General features: G+C 56.5%; 7 protein-coding genes across 7 annotated transcripts; 4 read left to right on the top strand and 3 right to left on the bottom strand.

Moving 5' to 3' along the window:
• Positions 1-42: 42 nt before the first annotated feature.
• VTN00DRAFT_5862 (uncharacterized protein) lies at positions 43-730 on the top strand (the record flags this gene model as incomplete). Its single annotated transcript, XM_069432439.1, has 3 exons — positions 43-296; positions 353-460; positions 535-730. The coding sequence occupies 3 exons, from the start codon at positions 43-45 to the stop codon at positions 728-730; spliced, it is 558 nt and encodes a 185-aa protein (XP_069288299.1).
• Positions 731-736: 6 nt separating this feature from the next.
• VTN00DRAFT_5861 (uncharacterized protein) lies at positions 737-2,363 on the bottom strand (the record flags this gene model as incomplete). The annotated part of the gene is made up of 2 exons (XM_069432438.1): positions 737-1,821; positions 1,877-2,363. The coding sequence occupies 2 exons, from the start codon at positions 2,361-2,363 to the stop codon at positions 737-739; spliced, it is 1,572 nt and encodes a 523-aa protein (XP_069288298.1).
• Positions 2,364-3,285: 922 nt separating this feature from the next.
• Positions 3,286-5,306, top strand: VTN00DRAFT_5860 (uncharacterized protein; the record flags this gene model as incomplete). Its single annotated transcript, XM_069432437.1, has 3 exons — positions 3,286-3,337; positions 3,395-3,652; positions 3,706-5,306. 3 exons carry the CDS (start codon positions 3,286-3,288, stop codon positions 5,304-5,306), a joined length of 1,911 nt encoding a protein of 636 aa, XP_069288297.1.
• A 1,061-nt stretch (positions 5,307-6,367) lies between these two features.
• Positions 6,368-9,353, bottom strand: VTN00DRAFT_5859 (uncharacterized protein; the record flags this gene model as incomplete). Its single annotated transcript, XM_069432435.1, has 5 exons — positions 6,368-7,479; positions 7,530-7,715; positions 7,765-7,860; positions 7,911-9,057; positions 9,126-9,353. 5 exons carry the CDS (start codon positions 9,351-9,353, stop codon positions 6,368-6,370), a joined length of 2,769 nt encoding a protein of 922 aa, XP_069288296.1.
• Positions 9,354-9,593: 240 nt separating this feature from the next.
• VTN00DRAFT_5858 (uncharacterized protein) lies at positions 9,594-10,446 on the top strand (the record flags this gene model as incomplete). Its single annotated transcript, XM_069432434.1, has 2 exons — positions 9,594-9,706; positions 10,320-10,446. 2 exons carry the CDS (start codon positions 9,594-9,596, stop codon positions 10,444-10,446), a joined length of 240 nt encoding a protein of 79 aa, XP_069288295.1.
• Positions 10,447-10,545: 99 nt separating this feature from the next.
• On the bottom strand, positions 10,546-12,420 carry VTN00DRAFT_5857 (uncharacterized protein; the record flags this gene model as incomplete). The annotated part of the gene is made up of 3 exons (XM_069432433.1): positions 10,546-11,608; positions 11,660-12,077; positions 12,132-12,420. 3 exons carry the CDS (start codon positions 12,418-12,420, stop codon positions 10,546-10,548), a joined length of 1,770 nt encoding a protein of 589 aa, XP_069288294.1.
• A 207-nt stretch (positions 12,421-12,627) lies between these two features.
• Positions 12,628-13,940, top strand: VTN00DRAFT_5856 (uncharacterized protein; the record flags this gene model as incomplete). The annotated part of the gene is made up of 5 exons (XM_069432432.1): positions 12,628-12,721; positions 12,842-13,082; positions 13,149-13,373; positions 13,585-13,689; positions 13,751-13,940. 5 exons carry the CDS (start codon positions 12,628-12,630, stop codon positions 13,938-13,940), a joined length of 855 nt encoding a protein of 284 aa, XP_069288293.1.
• Between the last annotated feature and the right edge of the window lie 1,249 nt (positions 13,941-15,189).

Genomic DNA, 15,189 nt, shown 5'->3' with positions numbered 1-15,189 from the left:
TTCCTCCGCACACTTGTTGATGTTTTGGAGTCGGTTCGTCGAATGCCTGCGATCAAGTTAAACAGCCGGTGCATGCCATCGACATCGGATCGAGATCACTGGAGAGAAAGTCAACAACGACCGTTCAACAGGCTCCACGTTCCGACTCTGAGACCTGCAGTAGCTTCAGATGAATCCCTTGCCTTGAACGAACCGGGCAGCTCTCACGGCAAATTGCAATGGATCGTGAACTGCACCGGGACGTCAGCTAGCTCGACAAGTCAACGGCTGTCTCGAGGAACACGACGGGAACCAGCGTGATTGGGGGAAGGCGGGGTTGGTCCAGGCGGTGAGGGCCGCTCCGCTTGGCTAGCCGCCAGGCACCCGGTGGAGTTCCCAGCCGGAGGAACGCTACACAATCCATCAAACTATGCGATGCGGATGACGTCGGCTGCAAGGAGGCTGTCTACTACCACTACAGGTACATACCTACAGTAGATCATCTCCGTCAAGTCTAGGGAAAATGTGATTATTCTAGTCGTACGAAACGTCAAGATCGTGTTTCCCGCGGCGGAAATCCACCGCTCAAACTCTGGATATCATAGCCATAGCCCATGGTAAAAGCCACGCGGATACAGGTGGGAGCAGAACATTGGATCGCGGGAGAAACCTCGTAACCGTCACCCAGCCGTGTATCCCGTGCCAACGCCTCGTCAGATGCAAGTCCGTGTTCATTCCGTCGTCCCAGTAATTAGCATCAATCCTCTAGATACTGTATCATGACCGTCCCGTTCTTCAGGCCGGCGTCCTGGATGCTGGTGTCGAGCTGCTCGATCAGGTTCTGGCCCAGCGAGTTGAGCTCGAACTCCACGCCCGCCTTCTCCTTCAACGGTGGATCGTTCTTGAGCCACTCGTAGATCCGCTGGACAGGGTCGGACAGCGCGAACCGGCGGATCACTCTACCAGACGGATGCCGGAATTGGATACGGGTGGTCGTGCTAGGGTCGGCCGGAGGCTCCGTGTGAGGACGATCTGACGGGATGGAGTAGAAACGCGACTCCTCTTCGGCGTGGCTGAGCGTCTCCGCCTCCTCCATGCCGACGTCCTCCTCCTCGACAGCTCGGCCTTTGCCCTTGACGTCTCCGACGTTGCGGGTCAGCTCGTCCGGGTCTTCCATCCTCCGCGGCCGTTCGGCCTGGCCCAAACTGTTTCTCATCGCCATCTCCATCATCTCCTCCTCGGTCATCGCGTCGATGCTCTTTTCCTTCCTCTCCGCTTTCCGCTTGGCCACCGGGTTGCGCACGTTGTGCTTCAGGCTGTACCGGTCGAGGAACTCATGAAGCTGCATCAGGAAATCTGCCGGCTTGATTACAGGCGGCCCGGACCAGACCTTCACCTGCTCACCGGTTCGAGGATCGACGATGGCGATGTGGGGATAGTTGTCGGAGATGTCATGCCCGTGGAAGTAGTACTGCAGGTACGGAGCGCCACGGGGATCGTCCTTGGTGTACTGGAGGAAAATGAAGTGTTCCCGGACCGTGTCCTTGACTCCGGGATCCTTCCACAGATCCCGGTTCAACACCTGGCAGTCGAAGATGGATGGGTCCTGGATGTTCACCAACAGCCACTTCTCCTTCTCGCGCCCCTCCTCGCGGGCCAGATCCCACGGCAGCCGTGACATCAACTCAAACGGGGGACGGTACATCTCGGCGAGCATGTTCGATTTCGCAGAAGTCTCAGAGGCGCCGCCCGTTGCCGCTGCAAGTCTCTCGCGCTCGGATGGTTCGGCGCCGCCGGTCCAGATGGAAGACGTGTCTCGCTGGTTGAATATTCCGGGTCGATCTGTAGTCCCAAATCAGCTCATAGCACAACAATCAACCAACAGCACAATACTAACTGCTCCTCGACTGCCGCGCGCGCATCTGCTGTAGCACAGCGCTGTGTGTATCACCATCGTAGCCTTCCCCGGGTCCAACAAGCGTCTCCGTAGTCCTCGCCATAGGAGCCCGCACGCCATCCGAGTCTGCGCCAGCGTAGAGTTCCTCCTGTAGACGACGAGCCATGGCAGCATCATCTTCGATAGAGTGCGACAGTCCCGCCCGAGTTCGAGATGCGGAGGATGACCGTGGGTTATCGATGGTGACGTCGTCATCCGAGTCTATGTGGACAACCCCAGACTCATCCTCGTACCCGGCCCTGCGGGAGGCTCGCTGGGGTTGCGACGGTTGCGGTTGTGGTTGCTCGACTATCTCAGCGCCTCCGTTTTCAAAGTAGAGCTGCATGGCCTGCTCGATGTTGAAATCGGTCAGCTGCAGGTACTGAGCTGCCAGCTCCGGGGTGGAGCCGGTGATCTCAGTGAACTGAGCCACCACGTCCCCCTCCATGGCGGGCAATGTCGTATCTTATTTTCAAAAAGGTCAAAGGGTGAAAAGGGAAAAAGGGTATCTCAGTGGCGGCGCGGGCTGTGGGAATGAGGGGATGATATTTTTGAAGTGAGGCAAGACCAAGATGCAAACAGCCGCAAACTGATCTGCAGTAGGTCGCTAGTGGAACGAGAGAGGGGTCATCGGAACCAAGAGAACTGAGCGGCGATATTATCGCGACTTCGGGGAATCTATGGGAGATGAATGGTCAAGCATTGCCCCTGGCAAAGGGTAGTGATCCAGCGACGTCGCCCGACAGTTGTAGTGACGGGAGTGGTGACAGGCGTCCATGAGGGCATCGTCATCCGCCAGGCGGAGAGCAGTGACGCACTGACGTGCATCGCTGTCCCGGAAGAAGAGTTTCTCCGTGGCCGGGTCGAGGTAACTCCAGCCGACCTGAAGTTATGCAGGTTACGCCCCCAGGTGCATTATTACGGTGACACACGAAGCCACAAAGCGCAATCTTACACAAAAGTTATGCACGCAGATTGCGCAAGAGGAGGTTTAGTTCGCCGTAAATGCATTATTGTGCAGTGCTGTACAAGCGGGCTTTCGACGCCAGCACAAAGATAGCCCAAGACCATGCCTTTACAGCTTCCAGATAATGCTTACTGTAGACAAAGAATGTAGGCTTCGAATCCCGTCATTTTTTAAGTGCTCTGCGGTCACCGTTGTGGATAGAGATCCTTTGAGCACTCTAATAGATTCTCCACGTGATCTCGGCCGAGCTGCCTCGCGTTGGCCTGCAACGCGCTTCGAACGACTGAGACGCGCCGCGCGTCTCGCGATACCCCCCCTTGCCGCCTGCCTTCAAAGGTACACAAAGGTACATCCTCTCCTCCAGATCGCTCTCGCCGCTTTTCAACACCACGAGACACTCACCATGGCAGCCACCGTCTTGGGCAAGCGTCAACGAGGAGCCCTCGCAAGAGAAGGTAGTAATTGCATCTGTCATCCTCTCTAATTTTCACTGCTGACTCTCTCTTTCCCAGCTCTGCCACTGCGCACTCCCAGCAAGCGTCGTGCGCGCTCACCTCAAATCCACGAGGAAGACGGCGACCCATCTATTTCGTCGACACGCCAACTCAGATCTCGGACTATCGGCGGGTGCGGCCCGCAGCAGGAGAACGACACCAGCGTCAAGAGCTCCCCGGCCGGTAACGTACGTTCGAAACGTACCGTTCGAGACGACAAGACCCTATCTCCGACTAAGATCAACTCTCACTTCCGAGAGTCCAAATCGGTAACCGGTACGTTTAACTGTATATATGTCTCCCGTTCAGACTGACTGATCTCGATATAGATGAGAATGCAAAGCCCGCAGAGTTCAAGACGCCGCAGACGTCCAGATATCGCAATGCGCTGGACGATTCTTCACCCGTCACTCCCAAGCATCGAGTGCAGATTGGAGGGAAGTCGTTGACACCTCGTACGCCCAGACAGGGTTCTACTCCGACCGCGCCGCAGACGGTCTACGCTCCCGCCAGGCAGCTGTTCGCCCGGAGCGCGAACTCCGGACGACTGGTCGGACGGGAAAAAGAGCGCGAGGAATTGACGAGATTCATCCAGGATGGCGTGCATTCGCGACAGGGCGGTTGCTTGTATGTCAGTGGACCACCGGGGACCGGCAAGAGTGCCATGGTGGAAGAGGTGTGCAGGGAATTGGACCTCCAGACCGTCAAGGTTACCCATGTCAACTGCGTGAGCATGCGGAGCGCCCGTGATATATACAGCAAGCTCATCGACGACCTCTGCGATGATTCGCAGGTGTTTAAGAAGAATGAGGCGGACAGGTTGAAGGCCGTGTTCGTCCCGACGAAACAGTCAGCCGATCTGTACCTGGTCACCCTCGACGAGATCGACCACCTCTTGACCGCGGATCCCGAGGTGCTATACTCGCTATTCGAGTGGTCATTGAACAGCAAGTCCCATCTCATTCTGATCGGAATCGCTAACGCGCTCGATCTGACGGAGCGATTCCTCCCGCGGTTGAAGGCGCAGAACCTCAAGCCTTGTCACCTTCCTTTCTTGCCATACACTGCTCCGCAAATCGCCAACGTGATCACCTCGCGTCTGCGGTCTCTGCTGCCTGACGACCACAATGCTAGCGCTGACTTCGTTCCATTCCTCCACCCAGCAGCCATCCAGCTGTGTGCCAAGAAGGTCGCCTCTCAGACGGGCGACCTGCGCAAGGCGTTCGACCTTGTCAGACGTGCCATCGATCTCATCGAGCTAGAGACGCAGCAGAAGCTGGAGAAGGAAAGTGCCAACATGGACAACCCGTCGTCCAAGAGCATTCTGATAGAAAATGTCAACCTGTCGTCCCCTCCTCGGACACCCCTGTCGAAGCGCTCTCTGGCTGCATACACGGCCGTGACAGCGCCGCGTGCCACCATCGCCCACATCGCACGCATCACCTCTGCTGCCTTCGGCCAGGGAACGACCCAGCGGCTACAGGGCCTGAATCTGCAGCAGAAGGCAGCTATCTGCGCCCTAATCGCGCTGGACAGGAAGCGGCGCCACGGTGACATCTTCAGCACACCATCGAAGAGCAAGATCTCCGCCCCGACCATCAAGCAGCTCTTCGATACGTACTGCGCCCTGTGCCGCAACGACAACATTCTCCATCCCCTGACAGCCTCGGAATTCAAGGACGTCATTAGCAGCCTGGAGACCATGGGTCTTGTCGGGGAGGTCCAGGGCCGCGGACGGGGCGGTACCGTGGCCGGTGGTTCGGGCCTCATGCGCTCGCCGTCAAAGTCAGGGAGCGGGCCGTCGACGCCAAGCAAAGGGCTCGATGAGAAGGGGCTGGCGTGCTTCGTCACGCAGAAGGAAGTTGAGAGTCAGATCTCTGGTCCTGGGGAGGGGATCCTCCGGAGACTTTTGTCTGGAGAGGGTCTGTAATGCTGTTGCTGTTTTTGTCGTTGTTGGTCTGGTTTGATTAATTAGCGTTCTAGCATGCGTGGCGTTTGGGTTGCGGTTGTGTTGTGTTGTGTTGCATTGCATTGATATGAGCGATGCTCGTGTATTCTTCGCATTGGGATTGCATAGCTGATTGGTCTGCTTGGATGGTTATGGTATGCATAGCGCAGGTGTATAGATTAGCATTATAGTAGCATAGCATAGCATAGCATAGCATAGCATAGCATAGCATAGCATAGGCAGGGTTATTTCTATGTGTATAGATGGATTATCAGAGCCTTGAAATAAAATGAAGTTGATATCAACTTTGCAGTGCTCTTTTGCTTGTCCTTTCCATTCCCGAAGTTACATCCGGCCCGAAGTAAAAGGAAAATTCCAGAGTATACTAATTCTACAGTTAGGTAGGTTAGGCACCTAAGTGCCTTGTATGTTCCGATATCTCTTTCTTTCTGTTTCTGACAAAGTCAAAATCAACAGACATGTTCCTTCCTTCCTTTCCTTTTTGTTTTGTTTTGTTCGATCGAACAATCAATATCCCTTTTTGCTTTCCTTCCCTCCTTCTCTCTTCGCGCCCAAAAACAAAACACAAACAGATAGACAAAATCAAATCGACAAGCAAACAAGCAAGCACACAGAAAAACGAGACAATACCCGAAAAAACACAACATGCTAATGCTGGATAATGCTGACGGTGATGCTAGTACAGAAATAAGTAAGTAGGTCAGGTAGTAGGCTCAGGTGGAGGTAGTAGGTATAGGTAGGTATGGACAGTACAGTACGTACAGTACACAAGGTACATAGGTAGATGAGAGAAAACACAAAGGAAAAAGGGAAACAGAGGGAGGAAAATACACATAGGTTAGGTTAGGTAGGTTAGGCACGTGTGACGTACGAAAAAAAGGACGTCGGTAGTACATTAGGTAACATACATGCCGTCGTCATCGTCTAGGTAGGTAGGTAAAATCATCCCATCCCAAAAACAGCCAGCGACAACAAACTCAACTGACAACTCCCACTCCGCCTGAGAAGATAGATAAACAGGTTTAATCATCCATCGGCTTATCCTCCAACGTGACAGGCTTCAGCTCGCCCACGCTCTCCGCGATACTGCTCCGGTTGCTCGCCGTGCTGCCGGGCGTGCCGATGCTCGCGACGCTCGACCGCGCCAGGCCTGTCTTTCGCGTGATCGAGTATCGGCCACTGCCGGTACCCGCAGCGCCGCCGCGGGTGAGGGAGTTGCGCTTCTCGACGACGCCGGCGCCCGCTACGTCGACCGGCGCACTGCCAGCGGCAGACGCGGTGGTCGGGGTCGTCGAGACCCCATCCCCGACGCTGTCGTTGTCGGGATTACTCCCGGTTCCGGATCCTGTTCCGGCGACTGTCCCGGTATCCGCCTCCTCGAGGACGGAGGAGACCCGATGGGAGTCTGCGGCGGGCTGCTCGCTGGCACCGTTGGTGGGGGCGTCGGCGACTGAGTCGATCGACTGAAAGGGACTTTTACTGGCAGCGGAGGAAGCGACATGGTCCACGGCCGGCGAGGAGTCATTACTCCCGGGGACTTCGAGGCTCTGTCTCGTGTGGGACCTGCTGACAGGACTCCCGAAGTTGATAGGGAACCGGGTCGACTCCGACCCGCCTGTCGAGCGATCCCGCCGATGTCGATTCGACGAGGCCGGGCTGTTGGCGCGGCTGCGGTCCGCAATGGCCCGGTTGCGCGCCTCCATGGCTGCGCGGCGGTTGCTTTCATCCGTGCTGATGGCACGGGGACGGGCCTGGCCGGATCCCGCTCCGAGTGCCATGGCGCTCGACTGGCGCTTGAGCTCGCCGAAGATGGCCTCCTTGTGGTCGAAGAGGTCGCGAATCAGGCGGTAGCTGTGGCGCTCGTTCATCGTGAGGCTGCTCTCCACGCGCGGGCGGAGGATGCACGGCGCCAGCGTCTGGGCCAGCGAGGAGACGTATGCTTCGTCCGCGGAGGTCAGGTCGATCAGGCGTGTGAAATGGGTCATGACGGCGTCAAGCGTGGCGATGTTGTTGAGACGGAGCTGGCCAAGGGTGCTCTGCAGTACCTTGATCCGTCCCTCCTCCGTCGTCTCGTGCGCGGTGGACGAATAGATGGTCTTGACAATCTCGTAAACTTGCGAAGAAACAAGGGAATCTACAGCCATTAGAACTCGCCATAACACACGCTAGGGTCTGCGGACTCACCAGGCAATTCAAGGAGGTACAATTTCAAAACGCTTGCAACAATGGGTATCTCATATTTCTCTAACACTTCACGGTAATCCACTTTGCCTTTGTTCAGCGCGTTCCGCAGATGATGCGTCGCCGCGAGGGGAACGTCGTAAAGCCATATCGCCCGTCGTGCCTCGTCACCCTCGAGATCGGGGTAGTCTGAGCTGTCAGTAAGCTGCGGACGTGAAGACGATACACGGTGGCTTACGGTTATCAAGATATGTCAAAATGGTCGTAACGAGAACAGGAACACGTTTCCGGTCAGCCCTGGCCCGGGCCTCCAGGTCCACGCCAAACACCTGGTCTGCAAGGGGTCAGCATAAATCAGAACTGAATAACATGACGAAGACTCACCCTCGACGGAGCCGTAGTAGTTCTCGTAGGCCTGCACCTTAGGCACGAACCCACCCGTCCGGTAGCTCTCGATCAGGTACCGCAGGTCGCCCAGCGGCTGGATCGTCTCCTGGTACAGCATCATGTGGTCCACGGTGCTCTGCAGGCCGGGGATCACGTTGCTGATGGCCCCAGAGAAGTCCAGCACGACGGACTTGATCGCTTTCAACCGGTCCAGCTCGCACCGCTCCATGAAGCGGAGGTTGTCGATGATCTCCTCCTCCAGCTTGCACCGGATCTGGTCGAGCTTCCGCACACCGGCCTTGTACCGCTCGTCGGCCTCGCGGGCCTCCCGGTGCATCTTCTCTGTCGGTGTCTCGTTCGGGTAGGGATTGCTGAGCGGGTTCCAGCCAGCCAGCATCTCGGAGACGGTGGACATGGTCGGCGACTCGGTGCCATCCTCGCTGGACGCGGCGGACGTCACGCGCATCAGGGGTTTCTTCTTCTCCGGGATACCGGTGATCTGGAAGACCTTGGGCCGCCATTGGTAGTTCATGCGCGAGCTGTTCGCGAACGTGTTGCCCATGTTGCCCACCAGCCGCAGGAACCCGTTGTCGACCATGTCCTGTCCGATCCGCTCCGCGTAGCTGACACTTGTGGCGTTCATGTGCTTCTGCAGGTACTCGACAATGTCCGCGCCCGTCGACGTGTTCTGGTACGTCCCGATGATTGGCACCTTGGCCTCCCCGAGCTTGATGTTCTCCAGCATGTGCGTCAGGATCTTCTTCAGCTCCTCCGGCATGTAGCTCTGGTCGCCCAGCTCGACCGGCGCGGGCTCCTCCTGCTGCTCCTCCGGCAGGACGATCGTCGGTGGCTTGTTCTTGGGGCTGTTGTCCGGACTTTGGAAAGCAAGCTTGTTCTCCTCCTCCTGGTCCTCCACCACACGGCACTTGTTGAAGTACTGACTGCGCAGCTTCTTGACCAGCTCCGCCTGCTTGGCATGCTCCTTGATGCGCGCCTGCAGATCGTCGTGCGAGTGCTGGATCCGAGCTTCGTGCTGGTCGCACCAGCGACTAAACGGCACGACGACGAGCTCCCGGATGTTGGACGCAATCTTCTGGTGGTTCTTGGCCGCCTCGATCATCTCGCTGCGAACACCCTCGTAGGCCTGTCGTCGACGTTTATCAGCCATCTGCCATGCCATCAGCCAACCCCCAGACAATGCCTCGGACCTACCTTCCTGACGCTTGCCCCATCATCCCTCGTAAACCCGTTCGTTATCCGATCAACGGCGGGAGCAATCTCCGCAAGCTTGTTGCTGTACTGCTCCTCTGCGTCCGCCCGCATTCTGGCGATGGTGACGATCTGCTGGTTCTCCGCAATACCCTGCTGAAGCTTCCCGTACAGCACGCCCAGGCCGCTGGCATAGTCGGGCGACCAGAACGAATCCGCAAACCCAGGCATCGTGAAAAGCGGGCAGTTTTAACTCCCAGAAAAAAGAGAGAGAGAAAAAAAAGGAAAGGTATGACAGGTCTGCGCAATCCCCAGGACGACCAGACGACGAAGTCGGTGCTCAAAAAAAAAAAAAACTCGAGCCGCCGCAAAACCGAAAGAAATCGGAAGAATCCCGTCACACAAACGATGCGTGCCGAATGCGCTGGATTGCAGGAGAGAGAGAGAGAAAACTGAAAATCGTCGCAGCCAATGACGGGTGGATATAGCAGTCGGCCCAGCCTCCAGCACCGTCCGTCTAGCGGTCTCGTTCAAGTCCTGCAGGTTCTATCGTGGCACCGAAGGTTGTCGGACAGGCATAGCCCGTACGTAGACGCGGTGGTGGGAGCGGTGGTGAGAGCGGCGGTAAGGCGAGAAGGGCACCCAGACGCGCTTGCAAAGTGACAGCGAGAAAAGGGGGAAAACAGACGACGACGACGACGACGACGACGGCGAGAGAGCGGTGGAGATGGGAGCGGGAGGTGAAATTCTGTACAGGTTGTAGCAACGGGGGCAGGGAAGCATGGACGAAGCAACCTCAGACGGTCCGGACCCTTGTCAGGCGTAAGTAACGAGACATACGGCCTCGAGCGCTTACGTTTCTCCGCCGCCCATGTGTCCCTATTTTTGGCACCGGACGCGGCCCGTTTGGGTGTGTTTGGCTGCCACGGCGGGCGGTACAACAGCTACGCGCAGTATGGTATGGTATGTATCGGCGTTACACCGTGCAAACACGCCAGGTTTGGGCATAGTCCAGGCGTTCGCGATGTTCGAGGGACATGGCCTCGCAGAAAACGGCTGGGCCAAACTGCGCAATTGACTCAATTGGGTGAACCCATACACTCGGATGGCTCATCGAGCACGCGGTTCGATATTACCGCCGTGCAGCTGATGATCTCACGATCTGATCTACGAATCAAACGCAGACTTACGGTTTAGGCACATTGGTCTCAAAGATTTTCATTCCATGCACGGAATCACTGCCAATGGCTGGATCTCCGTTCAGCTCACGCCGGACTCGCCGGCGGCTAATCACCCATATGATATCGACACATTTTTTTCATAGCAGAGGTGGAAAGAATTTTTATCCGTCATGAGTTCAAAAGCTAACATGTCCATGAAAAGCAGAGATACATACAATGACAACAGGAGTTTTCGCACGAGCTTAGCAAAATAGTTTGTACACTTTCTTCCACACCGGCCACGCCGCTTGCTCGGCACGCTCCTCCGCCAGGAGGTGCTGGATGTCGAGCTCCCGACGTCCCGTGACCAGATCCATATCCTGGGCGCGAATAAAGGGCGTCCTGTACCATAGCTTATAAGGGATGTAGAAGAGAAGCACGACCGGCGCAGCGAGATACATGGAAAAGAAATTCTCGACCCGCTCCGAGGCGCTCTTCTCCCCGTAGTCGATGGGAGCAAAGCCAACCCAGAACTGGGCAATCAGGACGAGACAGTTGAAGCCAAAGCCGATCCAGGAGCCGATGACACCGGGCTGCGAGCGGTAGGCCAGCTCGTCGAGGCTGTGGCCCTGCGCCTTCCATCCGCGGCGGAAGCGGATGTGAGCCAGGCAGATCGAACCCCAGGTGAAGATGGACGACAGACCGGAGATGGCAATCATCCACTTGAAGGCATCCTCCTGCTTGTCGGAGGCTGCCAGGAAGCAGAGCAAACCGAGTGCGGACGCGATGATGATGGAGAAGATGGGTCGGCCCTTGCGGTCGATGTAGGCCAGAAAGCGGGGCGCCTGTCCCTGTTCTGCCAGGGCCGCGAGGGTACGGGAGGAGCCGTAAACGGACGAGTTGCCAACCGACAGGACGGCAATCATGATGACCACGTTCATGACGGAGTCCAGACCGGAGATACCGGCGTTCTTGATCGCAATGACGAACGGCGATGCCTTGGCGTCGGAAGAAGAGCTGCCGCTGAGAAGACGCTTGTCATCATATGGGACCAGAAGACCGACGAGGGTGAGGGACACGATGTAGAACAGCGCAATACGCCAGAACACCTGCTTGACGGCCGTCGGGAGCGACTTGCGAGGATTGGCCGTCTCAGCGGCCGCAAGACCGACCAGTTCGGTACCGGCGAACGCGAACGCTGCGTTGACGAACACGCTGCAGAGGCCCTTGAAGCCGTGGTTGAACGCTCCCGGGGTTGACCAGTACTTTCCGCCAATGTAACCACCCTGGGGACCACCGCCGCAGTTCAGGATTATACCGAGGATGCTGCCAAAGAGTCAATTCCGCTTGAAAGAGGACGGAAGGGTGGACACTCACATGAATCCGATAACGGCAATGACCTTGATGATCGAGAAGACAAACTCGGCCTCACCGTACCCTCGGACGCCGAACAGGTTGATCGACACAATCACCACCCAGAAGATAGCAACCCACGCGGCGTTGGAGACGGGCGAACCCCAGTAATCAACGGTGATCGAGGCGGCGACGATTTCCAACGGCAAGACCACCAGCCACTGCAAGGCGTAGTTCCAGCCCATGGCGAAACCCCACGCGGGGTCGAGGAAACGGGTCGAAAAGGCGGAGAACGAACCGGCGACGGGGAACGCGACGGCCATCTCACCAAGGGCATGCACAGTGCAGTACAGCATGACACCAATCAGAGCATAGGCTATGAGGACGGACGCCGGGCCACCGTCGGCCAGCACCGACCCCGAACCGACAAAGAGACCGGTACCTGGACAAGTCAACCCAGGAGTTCTCCAAGGTCATGTACAATGGGTGCTCCTACCGATCGAACCACCGATGGCAATCATCTGCAGATGACGGCCCTTCAGCCGCCGCTGCAGCGGCGAGTTGGCCGTGTTGGCCGCAGGATTCTCGACATCGAAGACATCACCATCGGCTCCAGCGTTATTACTCCTCGTGACCTGCGCATTGGGATCACGCTTGAAGCTGTCGATGATGCGCCTGCCCAAGCTGGCCCGGGTGGTGGCAGTCTCGCCGTACGACGGCGGAACATTGTCGTCGGTGCCCACACTGCCTTGGGGCACCGTTTTAAGTTCATAGTCCTTCTCCATGCTGCACCACCTTTCTTCCCGCGGGGGAAGCTCCTGTTGAAGGGTTGAGACGAAAGAGGTAGAGTGAAAGGTTAGGGAGTGAAGGATGCCTGAGCGTCGAGCTCAGCGTGCTCGCTATAAGAGCAGCAGGCGAGGGGGAGGGAGACGGGGAAGATGAAGACGCCCGAGGGGAACAACGAGAGCGTGTGGAGAGATCAGCGACTATAAATGACGATGGGAGCAGGAGATCTGGACTGCGGTCGAGGACCCAAAGCCGGCCGGCAGCTTGTAGAAGGCGCGGCCCTGCATGTGGTAGCCTCAGGTAGGTTAGGTACTCGTAGAGCCCGGACGGAGTTGGTCAAGTCTAGAATAATGCACTGGGGGGATCGTGGATGGACGATGAGCGTTGCCGCACGAGAGCCATGGACTGCAACGTAGGCAGCCGCGGCGCCATTGGGGGAGAGACGAGATGCGCGGCCAACAGACGGGAGCAAGGCCTTTAGCCCGCAGCTAACTGGGGTCTGTGTTGTATGTCGGCCGTTGCGAGATCCAGAGGCTTTTCCGGGGCATCAAGCTGCCCTCGGGGGCTTCCGCGACCCGCTCCACACCATTCCGCACCCGCAACGACGGGTTCGTCTGCTTCCCTGCCGATGCAGCAGCATATCGCTTCTATCACCTCCGTGGTGAGTAATATCTCGCTGCAATCGTTTTTTTCTCCCGTGTGATTCTCCCAAAACATCCCCGTGCAGGGTTCTGGCCCAGCCAGCGTCGGATCTCCGACTTGGCCGCCACCTGGCCCGCACGAACCAAGAGATCTGCCTCTCCTCTCCGCTCTCGTGCCTGGCGATTCGATGCACCGCTGCTGATGCCAATAAATGTCTCATCAAACCCAGCCTGCGATTCGCCCCGGGGACCAAGGACGGTCTTTGCTTTTGGACAAGCACCCTCCCCGTCGGTTGCTCTGACCCTGCAAGGTAAGGTGAGGCTTGAGCCAACTGCTTAAGATTACCTTGCCTCTCCCCCGGACCCCACCCTTGCTCTCGGCGCCAATCAGCACATCCAGCCTGCGGCGGGACGTGATAAGGGACATCCACTCAGCGACGGTGAGACCGCGATTGGTGAGGAGGCACCCTTGGTTAAAAAGATCATGTTGCTGTGCCATGACCAATGACTTCTGAAAAACAGAGACACTCCCTTTTATGACGGCGTTCTCCGTGTGTACGGTGAATCTACATCCATGTCGCGAGGAGGAGGCAACTCGGGTTGCAACGGTACTGTCAATGACACCTGGTTTGTGGGAATTGTGAAACAGGATGCACCCTGCAATCGCATCTTGCGTGGCTGATGTTAGTCTCATGCATGGAAGCTTCGGAGAACACACAATGCCACGATGGCGCCCCTCTTGGAATGTTGCCTCCACGAACCGCTGCGTGCTGCAGCATATGCCAAAAGAGATGGATGTTGATATGCTCCGAGAAACGCTGCGAGAATGGACAGATGACGGCCGCCAGCGTCGGGCGGGAAAGCATGACTCGCCATAGTGCACCGCTATTATTATGTTGGTCATCAGGCTGTTAGCCATTCAAAGCTGCACCTGTCCTATCTCTGGGGATTTTCCATGTAGGAAGCATGGTTCCTGCCTGGATGCCTTCGTTTGCTACCTACGCTGTATGCTCGCACCTAAACCTCCAGATTTTTGGACCCGAACCGTCTACAGTAGGGGGGCAAAAAGCATGACGCTTCGGCGGTCAATGACCCTGCCATCATACCAACGGATGATTTGACCGTCACCATGCTTCATCTGAAATTATTTTCGACGGCATATCTTCCAAACCAATGCCCTAGCCGCTGATCATCGCAAGCTGACATCACCGTTTGTCGTATGGCGTACAGTAGCACATGCACTTGTCAAAAAAAGCTTCACAGACCTCTCCAAATATTTTCGAGCGTGCTTCGGAACTACCTTATTTGAGTCTTCAGAAGGCAGATCATTTTGTACCAAGAATTGGATCTCTCAGGCCGAGGTTTGGATGATCGCACAATATCGAGTTTGATAACAGACGACCCGAGTCAGGTGGAACATTGTTCACTCAGTGCACTGACACCTGCGCCGCCAGGTCAGCTCTCTGAAGAGAATAACGTCTATCCCGGTGATTGAGGCTTGATCCACATGTTATCGTTATGGGTTCAGATAAGGTCATCATAACAGGTATAAATGTGGGCTCCAATCCGCTTGTGGAGTTGAACATGGCGTCTGGTGTGCCTGCAAGCATTTGACAGCGGAAAGAGGCCGAGATAGCTCCACAATACTCGCAATTGTTTTTAAAGAGAGATAAGAGCCGTCCTGGCTGTCAAAGCGCAACGATCCTTCCTAGCCACCGGTGGGTCATCGAACAAGGCGCTATGGAGCAATTGCAGCCCCCAATCCATGGCGGCTACTCCGACGTTTACAAAAATATCGTCCACTATGTTTCAGGATGGCATGAAAGAACGTGTCCCTGATAAGAGCCTTAGGTTCATGCATAGCTACGGCGTGTTGATACCCAAATCCATCTATACCGAGGTGGGTACTGTACTATGTACGAGTTCCTGGCTTTTATCTTTGGAAACAGGTCGACATACACCGCTAGGCTGCAGAAAACCACGTCTTTCATTTCCAGAGAACTTCTCAACGCAATCTTCACTCGGATATCCGAAACTGTCAAGCGGATGAGTCTGAAGTCGGTTCGTCGACTTCGTTCAGTCCAATTCACGTGACAGCGGAAGATGGGTCTCGAAAAGCGGCTGGGG

This window comes from Thermoascus crustaceus (assembly GCF_041956765.1).
Source record: "Thermoascus crustaceus strain CBS 181.67 unplaced genomic scaffold VTN00scaffold_3, whole genome shotgun sequence".
Classification (NCBI taxonomy): Eukaryota; Fungi; Ascomycota; class Eurotiomycetes; order Eurotiales; family Thermoascaceae; genus Thermoascus; species Thermoascus crustaceus.
Note: the sequence above shows the minus strand (reverse complement) of the source record. Positions and strands in the feature narration are given on the sequence as shown.